This window comes from Castor canadensis, chromosome 10, assembly GCF_047511655.1.
Source record: "Castor canadensis chromosome 10, mCasCan1.hap1v2, whole genome shotgun sequence".
In the NCBI taxonomy this organism is placed as follows: domain Eukaryota; kingdom Metazoa; phylum Chordata; class Mammalia; order Rodentia; family Castoridae; genus Castor; species Castor canadensis.
In genome coordinates, this window is record NC_133395.1 from 83483922 (window position 1) to 83498885 (window position 14964).

General features: G+C 37.7%; 1 protein-coding gene across 2 annotated transcripts in view; it reads right to left on the minus strand.

Annotated features, from left to right (window-relative positions):
- The window catches only part of LOC109689008 (intraflagellar transport protein 88 homolog), a 111035-nt gene that overhangs the window by 68443 nt on the left and 27628 nt on the right, over window positions 1-14964 (minus strand). For both annotated transcript variants that reach the window (XM_074043722.1, XM_020167658.2), the window contains exon 14: window positions 4326-4412. In XM_074043722.1, coding sequence (XP_073899823.1) covers window positions 4326-4412 — 87 coding nt within the window. The remainder of the gene's footprint in view (window positions 1-4325; window positions 4413-14964) is intronic.

The following is a 14964-nucleotide window of genomic DNA, read 5'->3' on the forward strand; positions in this document are numbered from 1 at the left end:
GAGGACATTATTTAAGTGAAATAAGCCAATTACAGAAAGGAGTATGTTGAGGGTTTCACCCAGTAAGGTCAGAAACAAAACAAAAATGCCTACTGCATCACTACTTTTTTTCTTTTCTTTTCAGTACTGGGGTTTGAACTTACGGTCCCGTGCTTGCTAGGCAGGTAGACTCTACCCATTTAGCCACACCCCAGCCCTTTTTACTTTTAGTTGTTTTTTGAACAGAGTCTCATGTTTATGCCCAGGCCAGCATGGACTGCAATCCTCCTATTTTTACTTCCATCTTAGCTGGGATGGCAGACACACACCATCACATAATGACTGAAATGGGGTCCTCGCAAGCTCTTGCCTGCTGACCTCGAAACACAATCCTAATCTCCTCTTCCCAAGGAGCAAGGATTACAAGCATGAGCTACTTCACCTGGCTAAAATGATTTTATTTTTTTGTTTATTTGCAGTTCTGGGGGTTTGCGTTCAGGATTTCATGATTGCAAGGCAGGCATTTACTTGAGTCACACCTCAAGCCCTATTAGCTCTGGTTATTTTGGAGATGGGTGGGGTCCCACCTTTTTACCCAGACCAGCTTGGACCATGGTACTCCTACTTCAAGCTTCCTGCTGTGGCTGGGATGACAGGCATATGCCATCACATGTAGCTTTTTTCAGGTGAAATGGGAGCTTGCAAACTTTTTTTTGCCTGGGCTGGCCTGGAACCACATCCTCCCAATCTCAGCCTCCCAAGTAGCTAGGATTATAAGCATGAACTTGTTTACAATTGGTGTATGTGCTTTATAGTTCATTTTTTAAAAAAGGTTTAAAATGATGTAATTAGAGGCAAAGAAGTTAAAAGAAACATAGCAAGAATGCCAGAAGGAGTTCTAGTGAAGATCATACATAATTCCAAGATTAACTTTTCCAAACCTGAGTGAAAGCACTGAAAAAAATACAGATTTCTCTGCCCTATTTAAGAATGGGTAAACCTTTCCTTTTGACAAATTCCTTGGCCAGTGACAGTCAAGAACTACTGGCATGGTGGAATATGAGCAGTGTTCTTATTTTGGATGTATTGCACAGAACCTGGAGGCTTTAGAAAACTTGATCCCCAAGCCTCAACACATAGCGATGCAGATTTAGTTAGCATTGAGCACAGTCCCAGCCTTGAGAATGTATTCAGTGCACGCAGCCAAGGGTAGCATACTGGTGAAGAGAGCGTGGTGCGTACCATAATCACTGGGTGGGGGGCATGCAAATGCTTGCTCCTAACTTCACAATTTGTCTCAGATGCTCATGTTCTCTTTTTGGTGCTGGAGAATGAACCCGGAGTCTTGCGCATACTCAACATATGCTTTACCAGGAGCTACATTCCTAGTCCCTATCTACTTTTAACAAGTAACCAAGGCAATTCCAATGAATACAAAGTTTAAAAATACAAAATTTCTAAGTTTAATTCTCTGTCCTTAGGAAAGTCAGTACATTGTTTTTATAATTCAACTTTCTTAGCTACAAAAAGACAAAACAATACTGGTAAAGAATCCAAAAACATAGTTGTGTTCAATATACTTAAGCTGCAAAAAAAATTTTACCCACAATTTATGGCACCAATTTGACATCAGAACTGAGCAGACCCTGTTTTTAGAAAAAATGTATTATAACTATTTTGTTAATAATACCAATCAGCTTTTGAAAGCTAGATATTGGCATAGTCCAGATTTCAATAAGTTTAAACATTTAACAGACAGCAAAACACTACAACCATTCCACTAGAGGCATGGCTCAAGTGGAAGTGCACCTGCCTAGCAAGTGAAGCCCTGACTGAGTTCAAACCCCAGTACCACACACACACAAACAAAAGGAAGCAAAACAAAAACAGGAAAATAAATAAATAAAATAACCCCACCACTATCATTAAATTTTTTAAAAATGAAAACTAGCTTTTAAAAAGCCAGACCCTGGGCTCAAACCTCAGTATTGCAAAAAAAAAAAAGGTAAATAAAATAAAAAAAGATCCGAATTAAAAAAAAAAGCAGAAAAATCGTCTATTTTCATTGAAAACTGCTTCCCTTTCATTGAATAACTTTAAATATAGAAATACAAAACTGCCTAAAGCAATAAATTAAATAGAAGGCTCCATATTGGCTTCTTTCTTGTTGAAGATCCAAGAGTTGGCAAATTTTCTGAGAAATTGCCAGGTCACATCTAAAGAAATGGAGGCCTATCCATTTAACACAAAATAAGACACATTGCAGGTTGCAAATGCCATCTTGAAAATTCCTACAAATTATAACAATTATGGTAAGAATTATATTAAGATCATTATGCTCCTTGCTACAACAAATAAAGATTTATGTTAAAAATATTGAGCCAGAATAAAGCAAGTATGTGAGGGCAAAGGTGGCTCTCAGTAAGGGAATAGGTTAAGTCTTCCCCTCAGATTCTTCCTTTCATTATGTAGACTCCACACAAAACACATCCCAAAACTTACCTTTCTAAAGAGATGCCGATATTTTCACATTTCATAGCAGCTGCTTATCAACATGTCTTAAGTCAGCCTGTCTTTCTTTTCATGTAAGGCTATCATTTTACCATAGAAATATATTCAAACAAAAGCAGGGTATGAAGCACAGGTTACAAAAATGAATGTCCTAATTGAATGTATTAAAAAAGCAAAAGTAAGACTATGCATCAGTACAATCACCTAGTCAAGCCTGAACTTCAGTCTATTATGATGAAAGTAATTGGCATTGGTAAGCTAAAACTATACTGAGACTCAATTGTAGTCATGTTGGTTGGTGTTTTTATAAATGCTCAATATTTTACTTAGAAACCAACTGCTAGAATGAAAAGACAACTCTAATCATTTTAAAAAGGTAAAAAATTAAGTATGTATGCACTTGCAAATATTAAGATAATCCATGCTAAATTTAGCAATACAAATCATTACTATTTGGCACAAAGACACGACTAAAAGAACAGAGTTCATTTATTGTGAGGTGGCTATCCCCTAAATCAAGGATATCTTAGATGAGAACCAAGTTTGGTGTACAAAACGGGATCTAGTAGGCCAGGTGAAATGGTTCATATGTGTAATCCCAGCAACACGGGAGGTAGAGAATGGGAAAATTGCAGTTTGAGGGCAGCCCAGGCAAAAAGTTAGTGAGATTCCATCTCAACAAATGAACCAGGCATGGTGATCATACCTACAATCTCAATTGTGTGGGAAGCCATAAGTAGAAGCCTGTTCCAACGCTAGCCCTGGGCAAAAAACATAAGACCCTACCTGGAAAAATAACTAAAGCAAAAAGGGCTTGGGGCATGGCTCAAGTGGTAGAGCACCTGCTTAGCAAGTTTGAGGCCCTGAGTTCAAACCCCAGTACTGCAAAAAAAAGTCACAGCCAAACTGAAGTCTCCAGTGCAAACTCAAAACAGGACAAAAATGGACTCCAAGGAACAGAACAGATTCCAAGGCATAAATACTATCTGAAAGGCAGTAAGGATTTAATAAACAAGGCATATGTTCCTTCTATTAACAAGAAATAGAAAAGCAATTAGAATTTAGGCTGTAACATTTGTGTACCTAACTAATTTCTTGACCATTACATGTATTCTGGATTTAAAAAATTCTGGTAAGGTACTATGCAGAAGGGGTCACAGAAACATTCTGTCTTGGTTCAAAAGATCAAGTCAGTAGTTTCATGAGGGGCAGATTGGGATTCAATATAAGGAAGATTTTTTAAAACCCTTACAGATGTTTAAAAAAAACCCAAACAAATGGATGCCATAATATTCCAAGCAGAAATTAAACGTTCACCTACACAAGATACTATAAGAGGAGTCCCATGCTGTGTGGAAGAACAGAACAAATTCAACCACTCAACTCATTTAACAAATGACCTGAGAGTTCCCAATTCTAAAATGCTTCACTTCTCTCTAGAAAATATACCAGGAGATGACAGTGTCTTAAGAGCAATTGCTCAGCATGGAAAGTTTAGTACTATTGACAAAATGAAGGCAGAAAAATGAAAAAAAAAAAAAAGGGACAATAAAAAAAGAGCACAGGTCAGAATGCTTGCAGTAGAAGTGACCATAACAGCAGCACGCTTGTTCTGAGGACTTGGGTCACAAAATGACACAGCAGCAAGACAAGGAAGTACCTTGTCAGAACTTTTACAACAGCCACACACACCTTAATATGCAGTATTATCTGCTTGCTAAGTGAAAATCAATAGTAATATTTCTTCACTTCCTAATGACAAGATTACTTTTAAATCAATAAAGTGTAAAGTATGAAAAGTGTATTCATGCAATCTTACTGAATTTCTCTCTTACCAGTTATAACCTACAGCAAAAGATGTTTCAATTACAGGTGCAATGAGTTTTGCAGCTGTCATGATGTATTTTTCTGCCATGGCTTTCCTAAATTAAACAAACAAAAAGTTCCATTTAGAAACATGACATAAAATACTTTAAATTTAGTTTGTAAAATTTAAGTGCAAGCATTGCTTGTCAAAGCAAACATACCATAGATGCTAGTGCTTATTAACAGATGGACAGCTACATCAGAAATCTGTCTAGAAATCAAGTTAAAAAAAAACACAACTAAAGCATCACAACTGCCTTCTGGGCTATTAGTGTTCTTTCTTTTTCTGCTTTATGTTACCTTCCAACAAACTAAAGAAACAAAGGCACACGGGAGTAGACACAAGACTCCGAGCAAGACTTACAGAACCTACACTTGGACATAAAGGCAGAGTGAAAATGGCCCTAGAGAAACAGTGTGGTAAGCAGTGAAACTGAAGTTATTGCATACACAGCAGTTTGAAAATGGACTCAAGTGTGCATGCCACTTTATAGCCTCTTCTTTATACTTAATGTGTGGCATTGATATGGAATAATGTCTTTCTAAGCCATTAAACTTTCTATTTTGAGACAATGACAGACGCACATGCTTTGTGAAAAACAACAGGGACCCATGCATCCTTTATCCAGTGGTGACACTTAGCACACCATAGCACAACATCACAACACAATCAGGAGGAGGGCATTTCCATTTTCTTGTGCTGCCCTTTCTTCTCCTACCCCACCGCCACTCATCAACTCCCGACAACCATTTCTATAATGTTATCATATTAAGGGTATTATATGAATGGAACCATACAATATGTAATCTTTGAGGATGGCTATTTTCATAAGACAATTTTCTCAGATCCATCTAAATTGTTACATGTATCAACAGTTCATTTCTTTGGTTGCTGAACAACATTCCATGTTATATATATGAAATGATGCAGAAAAAGCACTAAACAAAACTCTTTTTAAAAAAAGAAGAGAGAATAAGAACAAGCAGGATTCCAAGATGGCGGCTAGAGGGAGGAAGCAGAAAGCGAGCCTCCTATAGTGAAATCTTGGAGAGATGCTGGAGACACACCTTGCAGGCAAAACCACCAAGGAGAGGCAAAACTTTGACCCCTCCACACCTCCAGCAAGCACAGAGAATCTCCACTTCACGTTAAATGGAGAAATCAGGAGAGCCCCCGGGCCGCCAGTTGCCCGTGCCCAGACGGCTTGGGAGGACACAGAAAAGGTGAGCATAGCAGTACCGTGGTACTCCCACAGACAACCCTGGGCCAGAACAGCATAGCCCCCTGGACAGACCGACCCCCACCCAGGGAAATAAGAGAAACTGAGTAATAAGCAATAAGAACAATAAAGACACGTTGCAAAGAGAGTGGGGCGCACTGAGCGCCAAAGAGTAGGGGAAGGGAAATCCTTCCCGGAACTATAAATAAACAAGCTGGGCTGGCCGGAGAGGCTCTGGCTGGAGCGGGGGCCTGCGCCCAGCAACCAGGAGCGAGAAACCTTGTGAGAGTGGTGGAGGGAGGAAAACTCCACAGGAGGGGGGCGAAGACCTACTTCCCACAGGTAAGCTGTAAACAAACACCCAGGCCTGAGAGAGCTGGTGCAGTGTCACCTCCTACAGTGTGCTTAGAAAGGGGAAACCTTGTAGCAGAGGCTCGCCCACAGGAGAACTCTGACTAAACAAAGCCTGCAGAGCCAGGTGAGTGTTAAGCCCACCCCACAGATCTGCATAAATAATGCCTCCAGCAACAGCAGGCTGACAGCAGTGGGCAGGCAAGCCACAGCTACAGATAGCCATTCACAGAACTATCTCTAGACTCTTTTTTTCTCTCTCCCTACCTCTGATGAAAACAACTGAACTATACCTGCATGCTGAAAAACTTACTGAAACTGTTTTGCATTTGAACTTGGGACGCTTTGTGGGGATTTTTTTTGTTGTTGTTTTGCTTTTTTTTGTGCAGTTTTATCCTACTTTATGTGTCCCCTTTGATGAGACAACTACAGAACAACATCTGAGGCACCATCTCCAGGACTGGAGGCTGAGACGGACACCAAAATTATTAGGACTGAAACTTCATTGCATTTGAACTTGGAGGTTTTTTTTTTTAATTTTCTATTTTTCATTTTGTTTTATTTTATATATATATATATTTCTTTCATTTACTTATTTTTTAGTTTTATTCTTATCTTTATTCTTTTTATTTTTTATTTTCAATCCTCTGTCTCTCTAATGCCTGTTCAGCTTACTGTCAATTAGTACACTAACGTTTCCTGTTTATATCTTTGAAATGTTTTTGTTTGATTCTTTGTTTTCTTTTTTCCTACTTGTCTGTTTTTCCCTTTTTCTTTAACTTCTTTGCTTTCCATCTCCTCTCACCCTTCCATTCTAAATATCACCCTTGTTGTTATTACAAGCTAGAAAATACTTAATTGCACACAGTACAGGGACAGTAACAACACCAAGGGCAATGATGGGAAGACAGAAAAAACAGGGAAACCAGTTTCCCCACAGCAAAAAAATTAGTACAGGAACCACAGGGAAATGAAGAAAACATATACTCAGATCCAGACTCCAACAAAATGAAGATAAACTATGCCAAAGAACCCAATGTAGCCCACAAGAATAATTTAAAAGAAGACATACTACAGGTACTCAATGAGAATTTGATAGAGATGATACTGGATATGGTCAACCAAAATGTACAGGAGACACTCAAGAAATTCCAAGACAACAAAAATAGAGAATGTGAAAAAGCAAAGGAAGAAATAAAGGAAACCATAGAAGCACTGTATAAACACCAAAGTGAAACAGAGAACACTATTAATAAAGAGATAAATGAACTCAGGACAAAAATAGACAACATTAAAGAGGAAACCACCCAGGATATGGAAAATCTCAGAAACAAAAAAGAAACAGAACTGCAAAACAAAACGGAAGGCCAATCCAGCAGAATAGCACAAACAGAAGACAGAATATCAGAACTTGAAGATGAAATGGTAATTAAAGGAAAAACCGAAGAACTATTAATTGTTAGGTCGACGCGGATGGGAAGGCCAAATTGGAGCCAAATAACAAAGCAAACAGGCTTTAAGCAGGCTTTATTGAGAGCACACTCTTGGGCGAGGTTCACCATCACCAAAGACCAGGGCAGGAGAAGTCATGCCAGAGAAATGGCAGCCCAGTTTTTATAGCCTGGGTGAAGTCAAGAGCTTAAGGTATTATGGGGCGTTGGAACAGGTCGAGGTTTGGTGGGGAGGAGCTCAGGGTAATATGGATCTGTAGGATAGATCAGGACCCACTGCCCACCAGCAGGAGTTGCCATGGTAACTAGAGGGGAAGAGGAAGGAAGAGGTTGAAACAGGAAGTCTCTAATCGCCAGGTGCGGGAGTTGCCATGGTAACCATGAAAGGAAGGAGGGGGTGGAGTGAAAAGTTGAGTGGAGAGTCCCTGATCGCCATGGGGTGGCTGCCCACTGGCCAAACATTGATTACACAACTCAAGACCTGAAAAAGAAAATGCAAGAACTCACCGACTCCATGAAAAGATCAAACTTGAGAATCATGGGCATCGAAGAAGGAAAAGAGGTGCAAGCAAAGGGAATGCGTAATATATTCAACAAAATAATAACAGAAAATTTCCCAAATCTAGAAAATCTATTCCCATACAGGTGCAAGAGGCCTCCAGGACACCAAACACACGAGATCAAAATAGAACTACCCCACGACATATCATCATTAAAACAACAAGTTCAGAAACTAGGGAAAGAATATTGAAGCCTGTAAGAGAGAAAAAACAAATAACATACAAAGGAAAACTTGTCAAAATCACAGCAGACTTCTCAACAGAAACATTAAAAGCAAGAAGAGCGTGGGGTGAGATCTTCCAGGCACTGAATGAAAATAACTTCAACCCCAGGATACTCTACCGAGCAAAACTATCATTCAAAATAGATGGAGCAATAAAAGTCTTCCATGATAAGCAGTAACTAAAACAATATGTGACCACAAAGCCAACACTACAAAAGATTCTTCAAGGGATTCTGCACACAGAAAAGTGAAACGCAACATAACTATGAAAAGACAGGCAGCACCAAACCACAGGAAAAGAAAAAGCAAGAAAGGAAAGAGTAACCTCAACTTAGGTACACACAATCAAACCTTCAAACAACTAAGACAACTAAATGACAGGAATCACCATATACCTATAAGTACTAACACTTAATGTTAATGGACTTAATTCACCCATCAAAAGGCACTGCTTGACAAAATGGATAAAAAAGGAAGATCCAATAATTTGTTGCTTACAGGAGACCCATCTCACTGACAGAAATAAGCATAGGCCTAGGATGAAAGGCTGGAAGAAGATTTACCAAGCTAATGGCCCCTGAAAACAGGCAGGAGTAGCAATACTTATCTCTGACAAAGTAGACTTCAAACCTACATTGATGAAACGAGATAAAGAAGGACATTCCATACTAATAAAAGGGGAAATAGACCAAAAGGAAATAGTAATTATCAACCTATATGCACCCAATGTCAACACACACAATTTCATCAAACATACGCTGAAAGACCTAAAAGCATATATTAACTCCAACACAGTGGTTGAGGGAGACTTTAACACCCCATTATCATCAATAGATAGGTGATCCAAACAAAAAATCAATTAAGAAAACCAAGATCTAAAATATACAATAGATCAAATGGACCCACTTGATGTCTACAGAACATTTCATCCAACTTCTACATAATATACATTCTTCTCAGCAGCCCATGGAACCTTCTCCTAAATAGATCATATCATAGGGCACAAACTAAGCCTCACCAAATATAAGAAAATAGAAACTATACCATGCATACTATCTGATCACAATGCAGTAAAACTAGATCTCAACAACAAAAGAAAAGACAAAAACATGCAAACAGCTGGAAACTAAATAACTCATTACTTAATGAACAATGGATCACTGATAAAATAAAAGAGGAAATTAAAAAGTTCCTGGAAGTCAATGAAAATGAAAACACAACCTACAGGAACCTGTGGGACACAGCAAAGGCAGTCCTGAGAGGAATGTTTATAGCCATGAGTGCATATATTAAAAAGACTGAAAGATCCCAAATCAATTACCTAATGATACATCTCAAACTCCTAGAAAAACAAGAACAAGCAAATCCCAAAACAAATAGAAGGAGAGAAATTAGTAGAATTAGGAATGCAAAAGGGGAGATAACAACAAACACCATGGAAGTCCAGGAAATCATCAGAGACTACTTTGAGAACCTATACTCAAATAAATTTGAAAATCTTAAAGAAATAGACAGATTTCTAGATACATATAATCATCCAAAACTGAACCAAGAGGAAATTAACCACCCTGAATAGATCTATAACACAAAATGAAATTGAAGCAGCAATCAAGAGTCTCCCCAAAAAGAAAAGTCCAGGATCTGATGGATTCTCTGCTGAATTCTATCAGACCTTTAAAGAAGAAGTGATACCAACCCTCCTTAAACTGTTCCACGAAAGAGAAAGGGAAGGAAAAGTGCCAAACACATTTTATGAAGCCAGTATTACACTTATCCCAAAACCAGGCAAAGACACCTACAAAAAGGAGAACTATAGGCCAATCTCCTTAATGAACACGGATGCAAAAATCCTCAACAAAATAATGGCAAACAGAATTCAGCAACACATCAAAAAGATTATTCACCACGACCAAGTAGGCTTCATCCCAGGGATGCAGGGGTGGTTCAACATATGAAAATCAATAAACGTAATAAACCACATTAACAGAAACAAAGACAAAAACCACCTGAACATCTCAATAGATACAGAAAAAGCCTTTGATAAGATCCAACATCATTTCATGATAAAAGCCCTAAGAAAACTAGGAATAGAAGGAAAGTACCTCAACATTATGAAAGCTATATATGACAAACCTACAGCCAGCATTATACTTAATGGAGAAAAACTGAAACTATTCCCTCTAAAATCAGGAACCAGACAAGGATGCCCACTATCTCCACTCCTATTCAACATAGTACTGGAATTCCTAGCCAGAGCAATTAGGCAAGAAGAAGAAATAAAAGGAATACAAATAGGTAAAGAAACTGTCAAAATATCCCTATTTGCAGACGACATGATCCTATACCTTAAAGACCCAAAAAACTCTACTCAGAAGCTTCTAGACATCATCAATAGCTAAAGCAAGGTAGCAGGATATAAAATCAACATAGAAAAATTATTAGCATTTCTATATACTAATAATGAGCAAACTGAAAAAGAATGTATGAAAACAATTCCATTTACAATAGCCTCAAACAAAATCAAATACCTAGGTGTAAACCTAACAAAAGATGTGAATGACCTCTATAAGGAAAACTATAAACTTCTGAAGAAAGAGATTGAGGAAGACTATAGAAAGTGGAGAGATCTCCCATGCTCATGGATTGGTAGAATCAACATAGCAAAAATGTTGATACTCCCAAAAGTAATCTACATGTTTAATGCAATTCCCATCAAAATTCCAATGACATTCATTAAAGAGATTGAAAAATCTACTGTTAAATTTATATGGAAACACAAGAGGCCACGAATAGCCAAGGCAATACTCAGTCAAAAGAACAATGCTGGAGGTATCACGATACCTGACGTTAAACCATATTACAAAGCAGTAACGATAAAAACAGCATGGTACGGGCACAAAAACAGACATGAAGACCAGTGGAACAGAACAGAGGACCCAGATATGAAGCCACACAACTATAACCAACTTGTCTTTGACAAAGGAGCTAAAAATATATGATGGAGAAATAGCAGTCTCTTCAACAAAAACTGCTGGGAAAACTGGTTAGCAGTCTGCAAAAAACTGAAACTAGATCCATGTATATCACCCTATACCAATATTAACTCAAAATGGATCAAGGATCTTAATATCAGACCACAAACTCTAAAGTTGACAAAGGAAAGAGTAGGAAATACTCTGGAATTAGTAGGAATAGGTAAGAACTTTCTCAACACCCCAGCAGCACAGCAACTAAGAGATGGCATAGATAACTGGGATGTCATAAAACTAAAAAACGTCTGTTCATCAAAAGACATGGTCTCTAAACTGAAGAGAACACCCACAGAGTGGGAGAAAATATTTGCCAGCTATACATCAGACAAAGGACTGATAACCAGAATATATAGGGAACTTAAAAAACTAAATTCTCCCAAAACTAATGAACCTATAAAGAAATGGGCAAGTGAACTTAACAGAACTTTCTCAAAAGAAGAAATTCAAATGGCCAAAAAACATGAAAAAATGCTCAGAATCTCTAGCAATAAAGGAAATGCAAATTAAAACCACACTAAGATTCCACCTTACCCCTGTTAGAATAGCCATCATCAGCAACACCACCACCAACAGGTGTTGGCGAGGATGCAGGGGGGGGGGGGAAGGAACCTTCTTACACTGTTGGTGGGAATGTAAACTAGTACAGCCACTCTGCAAAAAAATTTGGAGGCTACTTAAAAAGCTAGACATTGATCTACCATTTGATCCAGCAATACCATTGTTGGGGATATACCCAAAAGACTGTGACACAGGTTACTCCAGAGGCACCTGCACATCCATGTTTATTGCGGCACTATTCACAATAGCCAAGTTATGGAAACAGCCAAGATGCCCCACTACTGACGAATGGATCAAGAAAATGTGGTATCTATACACAATGGAATTTTATGCAGCCATGAAGAAGAACAAAATGTTATCATTCGCTGATAAATGGATGGAATTGGAGAACATCATTCTGAGTGAGGTTAGCCTGGCCCAAAAGACCAAAAATTGTATGTTCTCCCTCATATGTGGACATTAGATCAAGGGCAAACACAACAAGGGGATTGGACTTTGAGCACATGATAAAAGCGAGAGTACACAAGGGAGGGGTGAGGATAGGTGAGACACCTAAAAAATTAGCTAGCATTTGTTGCCCTTAACACAGAGAAACTAAAGCAGATACCTTAAAAGCAACTGAGGCAATAGAAGGGGACCAGGAACTAGAGAAAAGGTTAGATCAAAATCAATTAACCTAGAAAGTAACACACACACACACACACAGGAAATTAATGTGAGTCAACTCCCTGTATAGCTATCCTTATCTCAACCAGCAGAAACACTTGTTCCTTCCTATTATTGCTTATACTCTCTCTTCAACAAAATTAGAGATAAGGGCAAAATAGTTTCTGTCGGGTATTGAGGGGGTGGGGGGGAGAGGGAGTGGGCGGAGTGGGTGGTAATGGAGGGGGTGGGGACAGAGGGGAGAAATGACTCAAGCCTTATATGCACATATGAATAATAAAACAATAAAATTAAATTAAATTAAAATAAAAAAAGAGGAGAATTTCTTTAACTCGATTGAATGTTATCTTCTCTTTTCATCTGTTAATATGGTGGATTACAATGGTTCATCTTCAAATGATGAGCCACCCTGCATCACTGGAGTTAACCCTACTTGGTCATAGTGCACATTTTTTTTTAAGAAGCATATATCTAAATTGTGTTGTTAAATGACTTTAGGAAAATATAATCCATATGCCACACAATCCAATCATTTAAGTGTGTCTGCAGATTGGTGCAGCACCATGGTGACTTCTAGAACATCTTCACCTGTGCCATGCGAGTTCTGAGTTGTATTTTCCTATCTACTGAAGTCCAGCAGCTTTTCAAGTGCTTACTGGGCATTTGCATATATGTCTATTTATGTCCTTTTCACATTTTAACTGGGTAATTGGTTCCTTTTTATTGAGTTATTTACATAGTCTACCAACAGCTCAACAGCTCATTTCTTAAATACATACACATTTGCAAATACTTTCTCCCATTCAGAGTTGTTTTACTCTTGATAGTGTTCTTTGAAGAATATAAGTTTTTAATTTTGATGATGTATAATTTACCTATTTTTTCTTTCATAACTTGTACTTTTGGTGTCACATCTAAAAAACCATTTCCTAACTCAAGGACTGTATTTATTTATTTTTCTAAGATTTTAAAAGTTTCAGCTCTTACATTTAGGCCTATGATTCATTTTTAAAGTAATTTGTGTGTACGGTGAGAGAAATCCAACTTTATTGTTTTGCACTATTTGTTGAAAAGATTATCCTTTCCCCATTAAACTGACTTGGAACCCTCACTGACTCTGGCTTTATATTTGAACTCTCAATTCCATTCTACTGATTGGCAACTCTGTATTTTTGCTAATACCACAATTTTGACAGCTGTACCTTTTTTTCTTTCTTTTTTTGCAGTGCTGGAGTATGAACTCAGAACCTATACCTTGAGTCACTCCACCAGCCTGTTTTTGTGATGGTTTTTTAAAGATAGGGTCTTTGAACTATTTCTCCAGGCTGACTTTGAACCATGATCCTTCTGCTCTCTGCCTCCTGAGTAGCTAGGATTACAGGCCTGTAGCTTTGTATGAGTCATCCAATTTTACTTGTCTTATCTCAGCATTGTTTAGGCTATTCTGGGTCTCTTACATTTCCATATGAATTTTAGGATTAACTTGTCACTCTGCAAAAACACTGCATTGAATCTGTTAAAACATTTGCACAGCACTGGTACCTTAAAAAAAAAAAAATCAGCATATAAACCCATAAAATAGTCATTTTTCTATATGCCTTCAATGTTTTATAGTTTCACAGTGTTAAGTTTTACATTTCTTTTGTTAAATTTATTCCTAATAATTACTAGGCTATTAATTGTTAATGTTTTGGATAGTTCTTTGGTAGTGTTACTGATTTTTGTATGTTGACTTTTTTCCTTTGCAACCTTGTCGCACTCTTGTTTCTGTCCAACTTGGATGCCATGCTGAACAGAACTGTTAAAGTGCATGCCCACATCTTGTCCCAGCCTTGCACCCTGCATGTGCTGTCACATATGTGAATGTTCATCACATTGAGGAACTTCCTCTACTTTTAGCTTCTTGAGTTTATTTTTTAATCATGAAAGCACTTTAGATTTTGTCCACTTTTTTTCTACTGAGATGGCATGTGTCCTTTATTCTCCTAATATCCTAGGTTATATTAATTGATTTTCAGATCTCAAACCAATCTCATATTCCTGGAATGAATCCTACTTGACAGTGGTACATAATTATTTGCTAATATTTTGGCTTGCTAGTGTTTTCATGAGGATTTTTGCATCGGTATTCATAGGGTATTAGTCTGTGGTTTTCTGTGGTCTCTGAGTTTGGTATTAGGATAATAGTAACTTCACAAAACGAACTATTTTCTGGAGAGATCATGTAAAACTGATATAAATTCTTCATTAAAAATTTGTTAGAATTCTCTAAGGCCATTTGGCCTGGACATTTCCTTTTCTGGAGTTTTTAAATTACAAATTCAATTTCCTTAATACATATAGAGCCATTCAGAAGAGCTATTTCATATTAGGTGAGTTATGGTTTGCTCTTGAGAAAGCAGTTCATTTCACCAAACATGTCAAGTTTATACATAAAGAATTATTTGTACTAATTTTGTTATCCTTTTTTGATGTCTTTGGGTGTAGGATAGTCCATTTTGTTTTCATATTGGTAATTTTTGTCTTTTTTTTTTATTCATTTATTC